The sequence below is a fragment of the Mustela nigripes genome, chromosome 4, assembly GCF_022355385.1.
Source record: "Mustela nigripes isolate SB6536 chromosome 4, MUSNIG.SB6536, whole genome shotgun sequence".
Taxonomy (NCBI): domain Eukaryota; kingdom Metazoa; phylum Chordata; class Mammalia; order Carnivora; family Mustelidae; genus Mustela; species Mustela nigripes.
Window position 1 is genome coordinate 138,833,255 of NC_081560.1, and position 17,084 is coordinate 138,850,338.

The 17,084-nt window shown below is 36.9% G+C and overlaps 1 protein-coding gene across 4 annotated transcripts in view; it reads left to right on the forward strand.

The window, feature by feature from the left end:
- Positions 1–17,084, forward strand: part of MCU (mitochondrial calcium uniporter) — a 198,748-nt gene that overhangs the window by 142,822 nt on the left and 38,842 nt on the right. For all 4 annotated transcript variants that reach the window (XM_059397713.1, XM_059397715.1, XM_059397716.1 and 1 more), the window contains one exon: positions 16,157–16,226. In XM_059397713.1, coding sequence (XP_059253696.1) covers positions 16,157–16,226 — 70 coding nt within the window. The remainder of the gene's footprint in view (positions 1–16,156; positions 16,227–17,084) is intronic.

Sequence of the window (17,084 nt, forward strand, 5' to 3'; positions counted from 1 at the left end):
GGGAACTAGATTTAATATCCTAAATCAAAAATTGATGTTGACCAGATGCAACAAAGGTCCTCCAAAAAAAAAAAAAAAAAAGAAGAAGAAGAAAGAAAGAAAGAAAAACTTTATATTGCCTTGTTTTATAGATAAAAAATTCTCTTGGAAATCAAAGGCATATAAATTGAATCCTGACTTCCATTATAAAGTAACAATATATTCTAGTCAGGGAAGTGTTACCTGTATTATAATAAAATATAGTAACTGTTATTTTCAAGGAGAAAACAATTTTCTAATATTAAACTGTAACATAATTTAACTCACAAAATATTAATGCCACCTTCACTAAACTGCTTAAGAAACTTTGTTTCCTTGGTGAGTTACTGAAAGAAGAATTAAATAGGCCCTATCTGTAGTCTTAACCCTTTAAATATTTTTTATGGTGCTACCTAAAGAGATTTGTTCTCTCTCTCTTTTTATGAAGAGATTCTCTTTTAAAACCTTACCTTTATCTTTCTATCTTTAGCATAAGGTATTTATATTGTATGTTTTTGTTTAGAGGTAGGTGTGGCTTTCTCAATACATTATACTTACTAAATTCTTTTCAGTAAGAGTCTTTTAAGGAGATTGAAGATTATTTTGAGTTTATATTTTTGAATATCTTACATTTTGGTAGGATATTAGTCGTTCAAATGTTGTCACATTTATATTGTCACTTATCCTTAAATGAAATCAGCTTTGTGAAGTTGTCAATTTTTTGTCATTGCTGGTGTCAATTTAACAAATAAGGATACTGAGACTTAGGGGTAGAAATTGAAGATAGTAAGCTGGAACTGGGCCCAAGTCTTTCAGTGTTTTCCCATACAGCAGATCTCGAGGATTTGGAGTCATGGTGCTTATTTCAATATATTGATACAGTTGAAGTGGGAAAAATTATCAAAGATGTGAAGTTTCAACAATTGTATTACATCAAGAATGTGGGAAAAACTGATGCCAAGTAACTGAAGCTGTTATAGGTTTGTCTTGTGTTAAAAATCAAAGTTCAGCCGAGTAGATTTGAAGATCTAATTGGCTTTATTAAACAAGTCATGCATCAGGCAGCATCCCATCCAACAAGCCCAGGGGAGCCCCAAGGAGTTGTACAAAATGGAAGTTTTTTATAAGAAGGAGGCTGGGGCAGGAAAGTTATTAGCAAAAGGAAAGGATTATTCCTTAGGGAGAAGAACAGAGGGTCTTATCGTTACAGAGTATCTTATCTTTCTTTGGGGATGGAGAGGGCCCTGCTGGCAGATTCAGTGGCATCCATTAGAAAACTTTTGGTGACCGGTTAAGACTACATTTCTGTGGGAAGTTGAAACTGCACTTACATCTATATGTAAAGTCCCGGTTTGGGGTCTCAGCCTGAGTGATGCCATCCTGGGCCTCTGGTTTTCTTTTTAACACTCGCTTGAGGTCAGCTGAAATAGTTTTACAGTGTTAATCTAAGATTTTTTAAATAAATAGAATTGGGCAAAAAAGGAACTGCTTTTTTTCTTTCTTTTCTGTATTCCTTTCTTTCCTTTTTCCTCCCTTTCTTTTGTTTTAAACCCTATGGTTTAGTGTCTAACTGGCTATGAATATTTTGGGGTTATTGACAGGTTATTTAGACTTGGCATTCTTCCCAAGTTGCTAACAGAAATAGTTGCTGAGTTTGCTATTCTGATCAGTGAAAGGTGAGTATAGGGGAAGTTGCATAAATTTCTGATAGTAGTCAAGTTTTAAAGTAAGTTTTGACTTGAATTTATTCATTTGCTCTGAGGGCATGAAATATCTTTTTATAATACAAAAGTTTGATTTTTTTATTAGCTTGAATTTTATGATTTTGGAAAATTATGTTATAGTGTTTTATAGACTGACTCTAATTTGATAATGCTAGCATTTTTCTTTCCCTGGGGTTAAGATTTAAGAAATGATTGTAATACCAGAGCAGATTTTATATTTAACGACAAGCCCCTGTTGTTCCCAGAAGTTCTCAAATTAGTTATCAAAGATGTGAACAGTTGCTTAGGGCACCTGGCTGGCTCAGTTGGGGGAGCATGCAACTCTTGATCTTGGGGTTGTGAGTTCAAATAGAGATTACTTGAACAAAACAACAACAAAAAAGAACAAAAGAAAAAAATGTGGGCTATTTTTTAAAAAAAGATTTATACATTTAGAGGAGGAGGAGAGGGGGAACATAAGCAGGAGGAGGGGCAGAGGGCAAGAAATCCTCAATCAGGCTTCCTGCTGAGTGGGGGAGATCATGACCTGAGCTGAAATCAAGAGTCTGATGCGCAACCACCTGAGCCACCCAGGCACCCTGTGGACTATTTTGTACCAGAAGTATGAATTTGTTTTTTTCTTTCCAAGGAATCGTACTGACACCAAATTACCTTATTCATTTGGCATTGATTGTGCCTACAAATTTATTCTTTCAATTATTGCACATTTGAATATTTGCTTTCTTAACCTTAATCTTCATCTCTGCCTATGAAATTTTAATGTGTGAATAAATACATGCCATTTGGCTAAATGTTTTCCTTTTTTAAAACTTTTTGAGTTTTTTTTTTTTTTTTTAACTTTAAGCATCAGCCAAGAATTTATTAAAAGCTTTCTATCTTCTTGTGATTTATTAACAATATACAATTAAGGGGCACCTGGGTGGCTCAGTGGGTTAAACCTCTGCCTTAGGCTCAGCTCATGGTCTCAGGGTCCTGGGACCAAGCCTCACATCAGGCTCTCTGCTCAGCAGGGAGCCTGCTTCCCCCTCTCTCTCTGCCTGCCTCTCTGTCTATTTGTGATCTCTCTCTCTCTATTTCAAATAAATAAATAAATAAAATTTTAAAAGAATATACAATTAAAACAGTGAAATATATTCAGTCCAGGAGAGTCATGAAAGACCGTTTAGAATAGCCGTACCTCTTTGGACTTGAGCATGTACAGTCCTCTCCTTTGTTTTATCTTTTTTGGTTTGTTGTTCTTGTTGCCATGTTTCAAAGAAAAATGTCAAGAGCAAAATCATTTCTGTTGGCCTATTAGACTATATGGGATTAGAAGGTTTTAAAGAAAGGAAAGGACCTATATGTGTGTTTGTAGATACTTACTAAGTAATATTTGATAATTACTAGGGTCATTATAGAAATGACTGGGAAAGACTTTGGGAAAGTGATTTACCTCAGAACTACAGAGGTAACGTTCTACAGCAAGGGGCAGGAAACATTTTCTTGAAGGGCCAGATGGTAAATATTTTAGACTTTCTGGACCATATAGTCTCTATTTCCAACTACTCTACTCTGCCGTTGTACTGGGAAAGTACATGACTGATGACATACTATAGAGAGACAGTAAATAAAAGGCTCCAGTTGTGTTCCAGTATAACTGTATTTACAAAAACAGGTGTTTCATTTGCCAATCTATGTTCTATAGCAACCTAACAAATAATACTTATAAACAGCCATGTGTTTAATCAATTCTTTATCCCACAAAAACATTTTTTATTGTTAAGGATAACTCTAAAATCAGAGAAAAGAGGACTTCCTGTTTTAAAATGGCCTAGTAGATGTATACAGAAATTAATTTCAGGTAATGCAATATACTGGTTGGAACTTCCTTTAAAATATTATGTGGGGAGGGGCACCTGGGTGGCTCAGTGGGTTAAAGCCTCTGTCTTCAGCTCAGGTCATGATCCCAGGGTCCTGGGATTGAGCCCCACATCGGGCTCTCTGCGCAGCGGGAAGCCTGCTTCTACCTCTCTCTCTGCCTGCCTCTCTGCCTACTTGTGATCTCCATCTGTCAAATGAATAAATAAAATCTTTAAAAAAAAAAAAGATATTATGTGGGGAATAAGCTAGGTGGATATAGATGAACCAGATTTGGTAAAATGTTGGTAAATATAGAAGTAGGTGATAGTACATGGAAGAAATTCATTACACTGTGCTTTTTACTACTTTGTATATTTTTAAATGTTCATATAAAAAGTTACTATTTAAGTAAACAATGGCCTGATAAAGGCAGCAGTTTCCCCTTTCTCTTGAAATAACCTTAAAATAAGAAAGAGAATAAGAAAGCAATTGGAGCACAATTGGAGGGATTTCTGTAATCCTAAAGCCTGATGTATGAAGAAATGCTGCCAGATCCAGTGAAGGTGGGGTAGGTGTGTGAGAGGATTCCGAGAGATGGCAGCTATGGCTCCAGATCCCCCAAAAAGCCATGAGAGTTCAGCTCTGCAAAAGAACTATCTGACCTCAGTTTTCTCCAAAGCAGCATTCAACACTAACCCTTTACTGAATGTGTTCCTCAAAGATTTATTTAGGAATAGTATGCTGGGCGCCCGGGTGGCTCAGTTGGGTGAGCAACTGCCTTCAGCTCAGGTCATGATCCTGGAGTCTCGGGATGGAGTCCCGCATTGGGCTCACTGCTCATCAGGGAGTCTGCTTCTCCCTCTGATCTTTCCCCTCTCATGCTTGCTCATTCTCCCTCTCTCAAATAAATAAATGAAATCTTAAAAGAAAAAAGGAATAGTATGCCAGTCCAAATAATAATTCAGTATAAAGGCAAAGACATTTTTTAACCTGCCAAATTTCAGGGACATTTTATTCTCATGAGCCCTACTTTTATAAGATAAAGTGCAGACAACCAAGACACTGAAGGAAGAAACTATAGTTAAATTATTGATAGTGAGCAGAGTCCACTGATCCATAAAATTAAGACTAAAATAAATGTGAAGGTTAGATTAGGTTTTATAGAGCAAATATGAATGTTTAAAACCTTGGCAAGCTAGTATTGATATAACTAAGAAAAGTTGGAAGGGTGAGGGACAAAAGTGATACAGAATGGTATAAACCTTCTGTTTTATAACACTACCAAAAGATGTTTAAAATCAGTAAGTCCAGAGTGTGGGGTGTATAGGTAAGTAAATAATAATAGATAAGTAGATAAGCACTTAAGAGACATAATATAAACTAAACTGTATTGTAGAGGGGAAGGAAAAAAAGAGGCATAATTAGGGGTAACTGAGTGGCTCAGTGATTAAACATCCAACTCTTGATTTCATCTCAGGTCATGATCTCTGGGTCATGAGATGGAGCCCCATGTCAGGTTCCATGTTCAGCGGGGAATCTGCTTTGGATTCTCTCTCCTACTCCCTCTGCCCCTTTCCCCAATACCGTGCTCGCTCTCTCTCTCTTTCTCTCTCAAATAAATAAATAAGTAAAATCTTCTTTTTAAAAAAGGCATAGTTACATTAAGTTTGTAACTGCTCATAATAGAGACAGGAATTCTATAAATCTCCATATATCTCTCATAGCCGTATAAATCTCTATCTATCTATCTACCTATCTATATCAGGTGTACCAGTTGTTAGGATTGACATTTAAGAAATATTTTTATTTAAATTCCATTTAGTTAACATATAGTGTATTAGTTTCAGGTAGAATTTAGTGATTCATCAGTTGCATATAGTAACCAGTGCTCATTACATCAAGTGCCCTCCTTAATGCCCGCCACCCAGTTATCCCATCCCCCATCCTCTCCCCTCCAGCAACCCTCAGTTTGTTTCCTGTAGTTAAGAGTCCCTTATAGTTTGCCTCCCTCTGTTTTTATCTTATTTTATTTTTCCTTCCGTTCCCCTATGCTCTTCTGTCTTGTTTGTTAAATTCGACATATGGGTGAAATCATATATTGTTTGTGTTTCCCTGCCTGACTTACTTCACTTAGCATAATACCCTCTACTTCTATCCACGTAGTTGCAAATGACAAGATTTCATTCTTTTTGATGGCTGAGTAAGTACCACATCTTTTTTTTTTTTTTTTAAGATTTTACTTATTTATTAAAGAGAGAGCATATGAGTGAGAACAAGTGAGGGGAGAGTCAGAGGGAGAAGTAGACTGCCTGCTGAGTGGGAGGCCCGGCGTGGGGCTCTATCCCAGGACACTGAGATCATGACCTGAGCCGAAGTCAGGTAGTTTACCAATTCAGCCACCCAGGCACCCCATTATGTCACATCTTCTTTATCCATTCATCTGTCAGTGGACATCTAGGTTCTTTCCATATTTTGGCTATTTTGGACATTGTTGCTATAAACATTGGGGTGCATGTGCCCCTTCAAATCACTATATTAGTATCTTTTGGATAAATACCTGGTAGTGCAATCGCTGGGTCATAATGTAGTTCTGTTTTTAACTGTTTGAGGAACCTCCATACTGTTCTTCAGAGTTGCTGTACCAGTTTGCATTCCCAACAACTGTATAAGAAAGCATCCCTTTCTCCTTATCCTTGCCAACATCTGTTGTTTCCTGAGTTGCTAAATTTCATCATTCTCATCACATATTGACCGTGTGCGGTGGTATCTCATTGTGGTTTTGATTTGTATTTCCCTGATGACAAGTGATGTTGTGCGTTTTTTTCATGTGCCTGTTAGCCATTTGTACATCTTCTTTGAAGAAATGTCTGTTCATGTCTTCTGCACCTTTCTTGACTGAATTTTTTGGTTTTTGGGGTGTTGAGCTTGATACGTTTTTTTTTTTTTTTTTTTTTGATAAGTTCTTTATAGATTTTGGATACTAGCTCTCTAGGTGATGTCATCTGCAAATATCTTTTACTATTCCATAGGTTGCCTTTTAGTTTCGTAGATTGTTTCTTCCTCGTCCTCCTCTTCTTCTTCTTCTTCTTTTAAATTTTATTTACTTGACAGAGAGAGACACAATGAAAGAGGGAACACAGCAGGGGGAGTGGAAGAGGGAGAAGCAGGCTTCCTGCTGAGGAGTGAGCCTGGTACGGGATCCCTGGGAGTTCCAGGGTGAGTTCCAGGACCCTGGGATCATGACCTGAGCTGAAAGCAGGCACTTAATGACTGAGCCACCAGGTGCCCCTTGTGGATTGTTTCTTTGTTGTGTAAAACTTTTTATCGTGGTGAAGTCTCAATAGCTCATTTTTGCCTTTGGAGACATGTCTAGCAAGAAGTTGCTGCGGCAAAGGTCAAAGAGGTTGCTGCCTGTGTTCTCCTCTACGATTTTGATGGATTCCTGTCTCATATTTAAGTCTTTCATCCATTTTGAGTTTATTTTTATGGCATAAGAAAGTGGTCCAGTTTCATTCTTCTGCATGTGGCTGTCCAATTTTCCCAGCACCATTTGTTGAAGAGACTTTTTTCCATTGGATATTCTTTTCTACTTTGTTGAATATTATTTGACCATAAAGTTGAGGGTCTGCTTCTGGGTTCTCTATTCTGTGCCATTGATCTGTGTGTCCGTTTTTGGGCCAGTGCCATACGTTCTTGATGATTACAGCTTTGTAATAGAGCTTGAAGTCCAGAATTTGATGCCTCCAATTTTGGTTTTCTTTTCCAACATAACTTTGGCTATTTGGAGTCTTTTCTGGTTCCATACAAATTTTAGAATTGTTTCTTTCAGATCTGTGAAAAATGTTGATGGTATTTTCATAGTGATTGCATTGAATGTGTAGATTGGTTTGGATAGCATAGACATTTTAACAATATTTGTTCTTTTAATCCATAAACATGGAATGTTTTTCCATTTCTCTTTATCTTCCTCAATGTAACTGAAAATTACATATACTTAACCTTTTTGGTTAGGTTTATTCCTAAATATCTTGGGGTTTTGGTGCAATTGTAAATGGGGTTCTTGATTTCTCTTTCTGCTGCTTCATTGTTAATATATAGCTATGCAGCTGATTTCTGTGAATTTATTTTATATCCTGTGACTTTGCTGAATTCCTCTATCAGTTCTAGCATTTTTTGGTGGATTCTTGGTTTCCTACATAGAGTATCATGTTGTTTGTGAAGAGTGAAAGTTTGACTTCCTTGCCGACTTGGATACATTTTATTTCTTTTTTTGTTGTCTGATTGCTGAGGCTATGACTTCCAGTAGTAATGTTAAATAAAAGTGGTAAGAGTGGACATCCCCACCATATTCCTGACCTTAGGGGAAAAGCTGTCAGTTTTTGTGCATAGTATAAGAAAGTGGTCCAGTTTCATTCTTCTGCACGTGACTGTCCAATTTTCTCAACACCATTTGTTGAAGCAACTGTCTTTTTTCCATTGGATATTTCCATTGGATATTCTCTCAGCTTTATCAAAGATTATTTAATTAAGGAGTTGAGGGTCTGTTTCTGGGTTCTCTATTCTGTTCTGAGGATGATATTCACTGTGGATCTTTCATATATGACTCTAATGATGTTCCCTCTATCCCTACATGGTGGAGGGTTTTTGTCAAGAAAGGATGCTGTATTTTTTCAAATGCTTTTTCTGCTTCTATTGAGAGGATCATAAGTTTCTTGTCCTTTCTTTTATTAATGTGGTATATCACATTGATTGATTTGTGGATGTTGACCCACCCTGCAACCCAGTAATAAATTCCACTTGGTCATAGTGAATAATCCTTTTATTGTACTGTTGGATCCTATTAGCTCCTTTCTTGGTGAAACTTTTTGCATCCATGATCATCAGGGATATTGGTCTATAATTCTCCTTATTGGTGGGGTTTTTGTCTGGTTTGGGGATCAAAACCATCCAAACTCATTCTATGGTCTCATAGAATGAGTTTGGATGTTTTTCTTCCCACTTCTATTTTTTGGAACAGTTTCAGAAGAATAGATATTAATTCTTCTTTAAATATTTGGTAGAATTATCCTGTGAGGCCATCTGGCCCTGGACTCTTGTTTGTTGAGAGATTTTTGATTACTGACTCAAAAACCTTGCTGGTTATAGGTTTGTTTAGGTTTTCCATTTCTTCCTGTTTCAGTTTTGGTAGATTATATGTTTCTAGGAATGCATACATTTCTTCTAGTTTGCCTAATTTATTGGCATTAATTGCTTGTAATATTCTCTTATAATTGTATTTCTTTGGTGTTGGTTGTGCTCTCCTTCTTTCATTCATGATTTTATTTGTGTCCTTTCTAAGTCTAGCTAGGGGCTTGTCAATCTTATTAATTCTCTCAAAGAACCAGCTCCTAGTGTTAAATCCCCTACTATTATTGCATTATCATTATGGGTTTCGTTAATTTTGTTATTAATTCATTTATATATTTGGCTGCTCCAAAGTTAGGGGCATAAATATTTAAAACTGTTAGATCTTCTTGTTGATAGAACCCTTTATTATGATAAAGTGTCCTTCTTCATCTCACATTATAGTCTTTGAGTTAAAATCTAGTTTGTCTGATATAAGGATTGCCACCCCACGTTTCTTTTGATGTCTGTTTTGCTAAATAGTTCTCCACCTCCTCACTTTAAATCTGGAGGTGTCTCTGGGTCCAAAATGGGTCATAAGCAACAAATCAATGAGTCTTATTTTTTTATCCATTCTGATACCCTATGTCTTTTGATTGGAGCTTTTACTCCATTTACATTCACAGTAATTATTGAAAGATAAGAATTTAGTGCCATTGTATTACCTATAAAGTCGCTGTTCCAGCAGATTGTCTCCAGTCTTTTCCAGTCTTTGTTACTTTTGGGTTCTCTCTGTGTTCAAAGAAATCCCCTTTAATATTTCTTGCAGGGCTGATTTAGTGTTCACAAATTCCTTTAGTTTTTGTTTGTCCTAGATGCTCTTTATCTCTCCTTCCATTCTGAATAGACAGCCTGGCTGGATAAAGTATCCTTGGCTGCATACTTTTCCCATTTAGCACATTGGCTATATCATGCCAGTCCTTTCTGTCCTGTCAGGCTTCTGTGGACAGGTCCGCTAGCTTTATGTGTCTAAACTTGTAGGTTAAGGATCTCTTGTCCTGAGCCACTTTCAACATTTTCTCTTTATCTTTGTAATTTGCAAGCTTCACTATAACATAGGGGTCAAGGTGTTGACCTATTTTTGTTGATTTTGAAGGGAGTTCTCTGCCTCTTGTATTTGAATGTCTGTTTCCTTCCCCAGATTAAGGAAGTTCTCAGCTATAGTTTGTTCAAACAGAGGCACCTGGGTAGCCCATTCTAAGTGTCTGACTCTTGGTTTCAGCTCAGGTCATGATCTCAGGATCCTGGGATCAAGCCTTGTGTCCGGATCCATGCACAGCACGGAGTCTGCTTGAAATTCTCTCTTTCTAAAATAAATAAATAAAATCTTTAAAAATTTTTTAATTTATTCAAATAAACCTTCTGCCCCTTTTCCCCTCCTCAGCTGGGACTCCTATAATATATATATTATTTTGCTTTTTCCTATTATACATATACACACACACACACACACTAATGTATATACTAATATACATATTATTTTCCTGAGTTCCCTAAGTCTGCCTTCATGATCTAATAGTTTTCTTTCCCTCTTTTTTTTTTTAAAGATTTTATTTATTTATTGGACAGAGAAAGAGAGATCACAAGTAGGCAGAGAGAAAGGCTGAGCAGAGAGCCTGATGCGGGGCTCGATCCCAGGACCCTGGGATCACGACCTGAGCCGAAGGCAGAGGCTTTAACCCACTGAGCCATCCAGGTGCCCCTTCTTTCCCTCTTTTGAGCTTCCTTATTTTCTTCTGTATCACTGAGCATTGTTCATCCTCATTTTTATTGCCTCCACTTGGGACTGCATCTTGGTAATAGCATTTTTATTTATTTTTTTTTAGCATTTTTAATTTTGACTTGACTAGATTTTAGTTCTTTTTTTCTCTAGAATAAGTGATTGTCTAGTGTTTTCTAAGCCTTTTTCAATGCCAGCTAGTATCTGTGTAATCGTTGTTTTAAATTCTAGTTCAGACATCTTACTCATATCCATATTGATTAAATCCCTGGTAATGAGTACTTCCTCCTGTTCTTTCTTTTGGGGTGATTTTCTACATCTTTAAATTATGTCCAGAAAAGAAAAGAAGAAAGAAAGAGAAAAAAAAATAACAATAACAACCACAACAACAGAAAACAAAACTAAACTAAACTAGATCCTGGGTGTTTTGGTCTGCCAGTTAAAAGAAACTAGATACCCAAATAAGAAAGAAAAACATGTGTATGTGTATATATAAATGTGTGTATAAATACAACGAAAGGAAACAAAAATATATACATATAAAGTATACGTAAAAATAAAACGAACAAGAAAAGAATTGAAAAAATTAACTGGATGTATAATGCTAATAGACTAAAGAGTGAAAATACCAAGAATGGTATAAACATACTCTTTTCCCCAAGAGCTGAAGTTCTGAAGCCCTCTTTGATCAGTAAACTGGAGGCGGGGCCTGTTGCACGATTCTCAGGTGGACTTGCTCTAGTGGAGTAGTGCCTCCAGTGCTCAGAGTTCAGGGCTCAGTGTAAGCAGCCCTGGACTCCACTAGGTGGCACTGTTTTGCTCCCTGAGGGCTTTCAGTGCTGATGGGCTGGATGAATATGGCTGCAAGTCTACATGCCAGCTCACTGCTCTGTGTGGCCATAAGTTGCAAACCACTGTACCGTTGTGCGACCAGTTTCCTGGGCAGGATCCTGGAAAAGGCAGAAACCTGGTGAGGTACTTGCTCTCTAGCGCCAGAGACAAAAATTTGCACACCCCTGGGTACACCTCCACCACCACCCCTACTCTTCAGTGAACCCTCACAGAAAAGCATCCAATCACTCGTCTCCCCGGTATCCGTCGGAAGTCTGTTCACCTGGCCTCTGACTGAGCTTTTTTTAAATCTCAGGCATGTGACTGAGTTTAAAAACTCTGAATTTGGGGGACTCCTCTGGCATGGACCCTTGCTATTCCTTGGGGAGGGGGTCTCACCAGGTACAGTGGTTTGCAACTTATGGCCACACAGAGCAGTGAGCTGGCATGTAGACTTGCTATTCTCCGCCTGCTTTCCCACGCCTATGCCTGGGAACTCTGCCCCACTCAGGCACCCCCTGTTGTTCTTCGATCCCCAGGACCTGAAACCATACTGTCATACCTGGGATTCTCCCACACTTTGCCACCTGAGCACCTTTGAGCCAGGGACGTGCACCCCATCCCCCAGCCATAGCAGACTTCTAAAAGTTCTGATTTGCACTCCACTGCTTTTAATACTTTGCAGTAGTAGCCTCCTTAAACAGGCCCCTGCCCCTCCGCCATATAATTAGCGATGTCACACCAGATTTAAGTCTGTACCTCCTACCTCCCAGACTGTGGTCACTTTTCTACTTATAGACTAGCAGCATCTCTTTTTTTCAGATCTCTGATTGATTTCTCAGGTGGTCTGAATGATTTGATAACTATGTAGTTGTATTTGAGGGACAAGACAAACTTAGGGTCCACCACCGACTCTGGGCATCTTAACTTCTGGGATTAACATTTTAAATTGGGTAGCCAGAGTAGGCCTCACTCAGAAAGTAAAATGTGAGCAAACAGTTGAAGGAAGTGAAGGAAGCTGATAGTTACCTGGAGAAATAATATATTTTTTTAAAGACTTTATTTATTTGACAGAGAGAGATCACAAGTAGGCAGAGAGGCAGGCAGAGAGAGAGAGAGGAGGAAGCAGGCTCCCTGCTGAGCAGAGAGCCCGATGCGGGACTCGATCCCAGGACCCTGAGATCATGACCTGAGCCGAAGGCAGCGGTTTAACCCACTGAGCCACCCAGGCGCCCGAGAAATAATATTTTAATCAGAAATAGTAACTGTTGCAGAAGCCATGAAGCAAGAGCAAAGCTGGCACATACAACAAACGGGACAGAGTCTCAAGGGGCTAAAGCAGAGTAATTGAGAGAGAGAGGGGTAAGAGATGAAGTCTGAGAGATAATAGGGTATCTGATAACATTGAGCCTTAAAGACCGCTAAAAGTACTTAGACTTTTGCTCTGAAATAACTACTAAACCAAAGTAAACTTTCCATATTATTAGAAGAAATACATGTGTAACTAAAATAAAGCAAGCCCAAACCATTTAGTAAACTATTTTTAAGAAGAAAGAACACGTAATAAAAGCAAAGCATACAATTTTATAGCATAATATTTGATGACTGAAAGGAGACTAAGTATATATTATATTAATAAATATAAATAGGCTAAATTTCCCTATTGAATGATTCCCGGATCATTCATTAGATCACAAAAAATTATTTAGAATAATTTCTAAAACAAACTTTGAAAGAATAACAAAATTAGAGGATAGGTAAAGCATAACAGGCAGATACTAACTAAAAACAAATGTAGGGGTCATGATCTTAATATTGGACAAATAGTACAAATAGGGTGCCTGGGTGGCTCAGTGGGTTAAAGCCTCTGCCTTCAGCTCAGGTCAGGGTCTCAGGGTCCTGGGAATCTCTGCTCAGCAGAGAGCCTGCTTCCTCCTCTCTCCCTGCCTGCCTCTCTGACTACTTGTGATCTCTATCAAATAAATAAATAAAATCATTTAAAAAAAAGATTAAGTACAAATAATAATTAGTACAAGAAGCATTACATTAGGGAAAGGGACATACAAGATCTGTATGCTTTCAGTGACTCAAATACAGACTTAAATAGAAAGACTTACAAGGTTTTTGGATATTAAGACTCAAAATCATATAGAAGTCAGTTTCTGTTATGTTAGAGTTAATATCTCAATTTCATAACAAAAAACCCCAAAAAACTAGTTAACATTTATTGAGCAGTTACTCTATGAGAGGCATTGTTCTAAATACTTTACATGTATTACATTTACTCCTCACAGCAAGTTTATGTGGTAGGTACCAGTATTACTCTTTGTCCATTTTTCAGTGAAGAAACTGAGTCTCAAAGAGATTAATGAACTTGCTCCAAGTTGAAGCTGGAGTAGGTTATTGAATGAGAATCTAAATTCAAGCAGGGTGATTACAAATTCTGTGATTTTAACCCCTGTGCTATTCTACTGCTTTGAAATTAATGGGATTGTGTATTTGTGTTGTGTCACTAGACATACTCACTCTAAGTTCAAGAATTGGAGAATAACTAGGAAAATGCTTAAAAGAAAGTAATCAGGCAACAGCATGTTGTTAACAAAGGGCTTATTTTCTTAATATTTAAAGAATTTCTGCAAAATAATATTCCAAGACCAAAAACTAAATTGAAAAAAGGGCAAAGGGTATAAATACTTAGTTCATAGAAAAGCAAATACAATTAACTCTTAGATAAAAATATGTAAAATTTTTCACTTTTTCACTTTTAATATAAGAAATGAAATACTGCTCATCTTTGACACTGGCAAAATAAAGAAGTTTAATGATACATTGTTTTGGAGGTTTTAGGAATCAGATGCTCATTTAGTGAATAGGAGTATAATCTGCAGGTCTGTGAATTCATGTAAATTTCCATGAAAAACAGTTTGGCAATAGCTTTCAAAATTTAAAGTGTATGTACCTTTAACTTGGCATTTGAACTATTTTATCTTCTGATATTGGTGCCTACACATAAGAATTTTCATTCCAGTATCATGTACTAAAATAATAAATGATTGTCAACAGCCAATCATAAAGATGTACCATAAATTTATTTAACCAGTGTAATTTTATTCAGTCACTAAAAACAGTGAGTTAAGTTAGGAAAAAAAAAAAAGCCAGATGAGTAATGAAACTCTAGCATGCTACCATTTGTGTTTTTTAAAACCTCTGCAAATACATACATATATATGCACAAGCTTGTATATATATATATACAAGGAAGCCATGTAACATCATCTTTGATAGGATATTCAGATTTAACGAGTTACCTCTGGAGAGAACTGTGTTGCTGGTCCACAGGGACCTCTGGAAGTCACTGTAAAGTAATTGTATATATTAAAGTTCTCACCAGCACAAAATCACATTAGTGTGTCATGTTCTAAATCTAATAGTTTTGATTGATTACAGTAGTTCCCCCCTTATCTGTAGTTTCACTTTCGTTACCCATAGTCACCAGCAGTCCAGAAGCAGATGATCTTCCTTCTGACATATGGTCAGAAGGTCATTAGTAGTTTAACACTAGGTCACAATCCTGACGTCATTCACCTCATTTTATCTCATCATGTAAGCGTTTTTATCATTTTACATCATTACAAGAAGGGTGAGCACAGTACAGTAAGATACTTTGAGAGACCACCTTTACTTAACTTTTACAGTATATTGTTACAGTTCTATTTTATTAGCTATTGTTGCTAATCTCTTGAGCCTAATTCATAAATTAAGCTTTATCTTAAGCATGTATGTATAAGAAAAAACATACAGGATTTAGTACTATATCTAGTTTCAGGCATCTCCTGATGGGGTCTTGGGACATAGCCCCTGTGAGTAAGAGGGGACTACTGTATTTACATTTTTAGCAAATGTCAGTCTCATATTTCTGCATGCTTTCTTAAGTTGGAAGGAGGCAGGAATTGATAGTCACATGAAGGATATAAAGTCTGTTATGCATCATGATCGTGTTAAGTTACGTCTTGTCATAGAGTCCTAAATGATTTTTCTTCTAGGGCTGATGGAATGGAATATTACATCAGCCTCAGAGGCAGACATTATTTTTTGGTTGTTAATGCCTTCCTTTAATACTGTCTGTGGCTGGGAAGGTAAAAGGTACAAAGGAATAAATGAATCATTTGACAAGTCAGGAACATATTTAGTATTCCTTTTAAAACTTAGTTTAATTGTGAGAAACTAAGTTCGAGACCTAAATCTACAAAATGACACTACTCTTAGAGAAGGTAGTAAGATTTTAAGTGATTTCCTTCTTATATTCAGAATATGTTCTTACCCTTCAGAATAAGAATAATAATAAGAATATATTCTTATCCTTCAGAAGAAGGAAATTATTAGGGACTCCGGGAGTGAAGCTGCCTGACGAAGTTTTTAAAATTTAAAAAAAAAGGGGGGGGGGGTAGTGAACAGAAAGACTAGATCTCTACCCAATAGCAGCAAATTCATGCTGGAACTACTTAACACCTAGTTATGAACGAAATGGAGGTCTAAAAGCTAGCAAGAGGAAGAAGCATAAAAGTTTAGTTAGACTTGATAGCCCTTAAAACCAATATCGAGTGTCTAAAAAGTAGGTGAAAAAGTAATTGTGCAATATGTGTATATATAAATATGTTTGCTTAAAATTTTGAAAACAAACCAAAATATTCATTATTATTATTAAGATCTTATATGAGTGTGAGAGACTTTCTTAAATGATATTTTTAAGCTTTTCTGCAAAGAATACATATTACTTAAATAATCAAAAAATTATTCTATCATATATACACACATTTGTTGCTCTGTTCTGACCATGGATGTGTCTTTTTTTATTTTCTAGGTGCACCAGAGGCTCTCCTCTTGGCAGAATTTGGGAGCTGTTTATTGCAGTACTGTTGTGCCCTCTGATGGTGAGTTTTGGCAAATCCATTTTTTATGTATAATTTTTTCCCCTTAACTCAGTGCTTTGCATTCTCTAACATATGAATTTATAAATCATACTCCTTTGCTTAAGATAGAGTTAGAATCAGAAGGGAACCTAGGGGGTGGACAGTACTAAAGGAGAGAAATAAAATATGAATGGAGATGCAGTGAATTTAGAGGAGGGATCAGAAAGAAAAAGTAATAGACCCATCAAGTTTTCATAGATCATGGATCATCTTTTCATTTGTGTTTTAAAATCGGGGACATAGGTAAGTGACGATCACAGAAACACCATCTTTGGTATTTCCTAACCATTGGGTCTTCCTACTATATACATCATGATCAAACTCTCTAGCCCCTTCGTGTCATCAGTGTCTAGACAGAAGCAGTCCAAAAATCTGAGACCTCTTGCCCTGATTTTCTTTTCCTTCGCTTAGACTCAGGGCTTTAAGACCCTTCTTTGATGTGAGAACGAATGAACAGATGCTTGGGGACCACGTACAGTCCTTTGTGAATGTCCATGATGCTGCAAACTGACAACAGGATGGAGGTTTTGGTTACTGTTACAGTAGTAGGGAAATACTTTCACAACCTTACTGTCATTTCTCTTACCTAGTATCGCACATCTGTAGCTTAGATTGTTTGCTTAGGGTTGAATGTTATATTTATTTCCTCTATATCAAGTTTTGTTTGATAGAATTCTAATTTCAACAATAAACATCAACTTATAGGCAAAACAACCATCAAAAGAGCATCTAGCAAACTTATATACACCTAAAGTGAAGAAGCCTCAGAGGAATTTTGCAAGTCCTAGGATCCCCTGTTACTCCTTAGAGCAGATATTT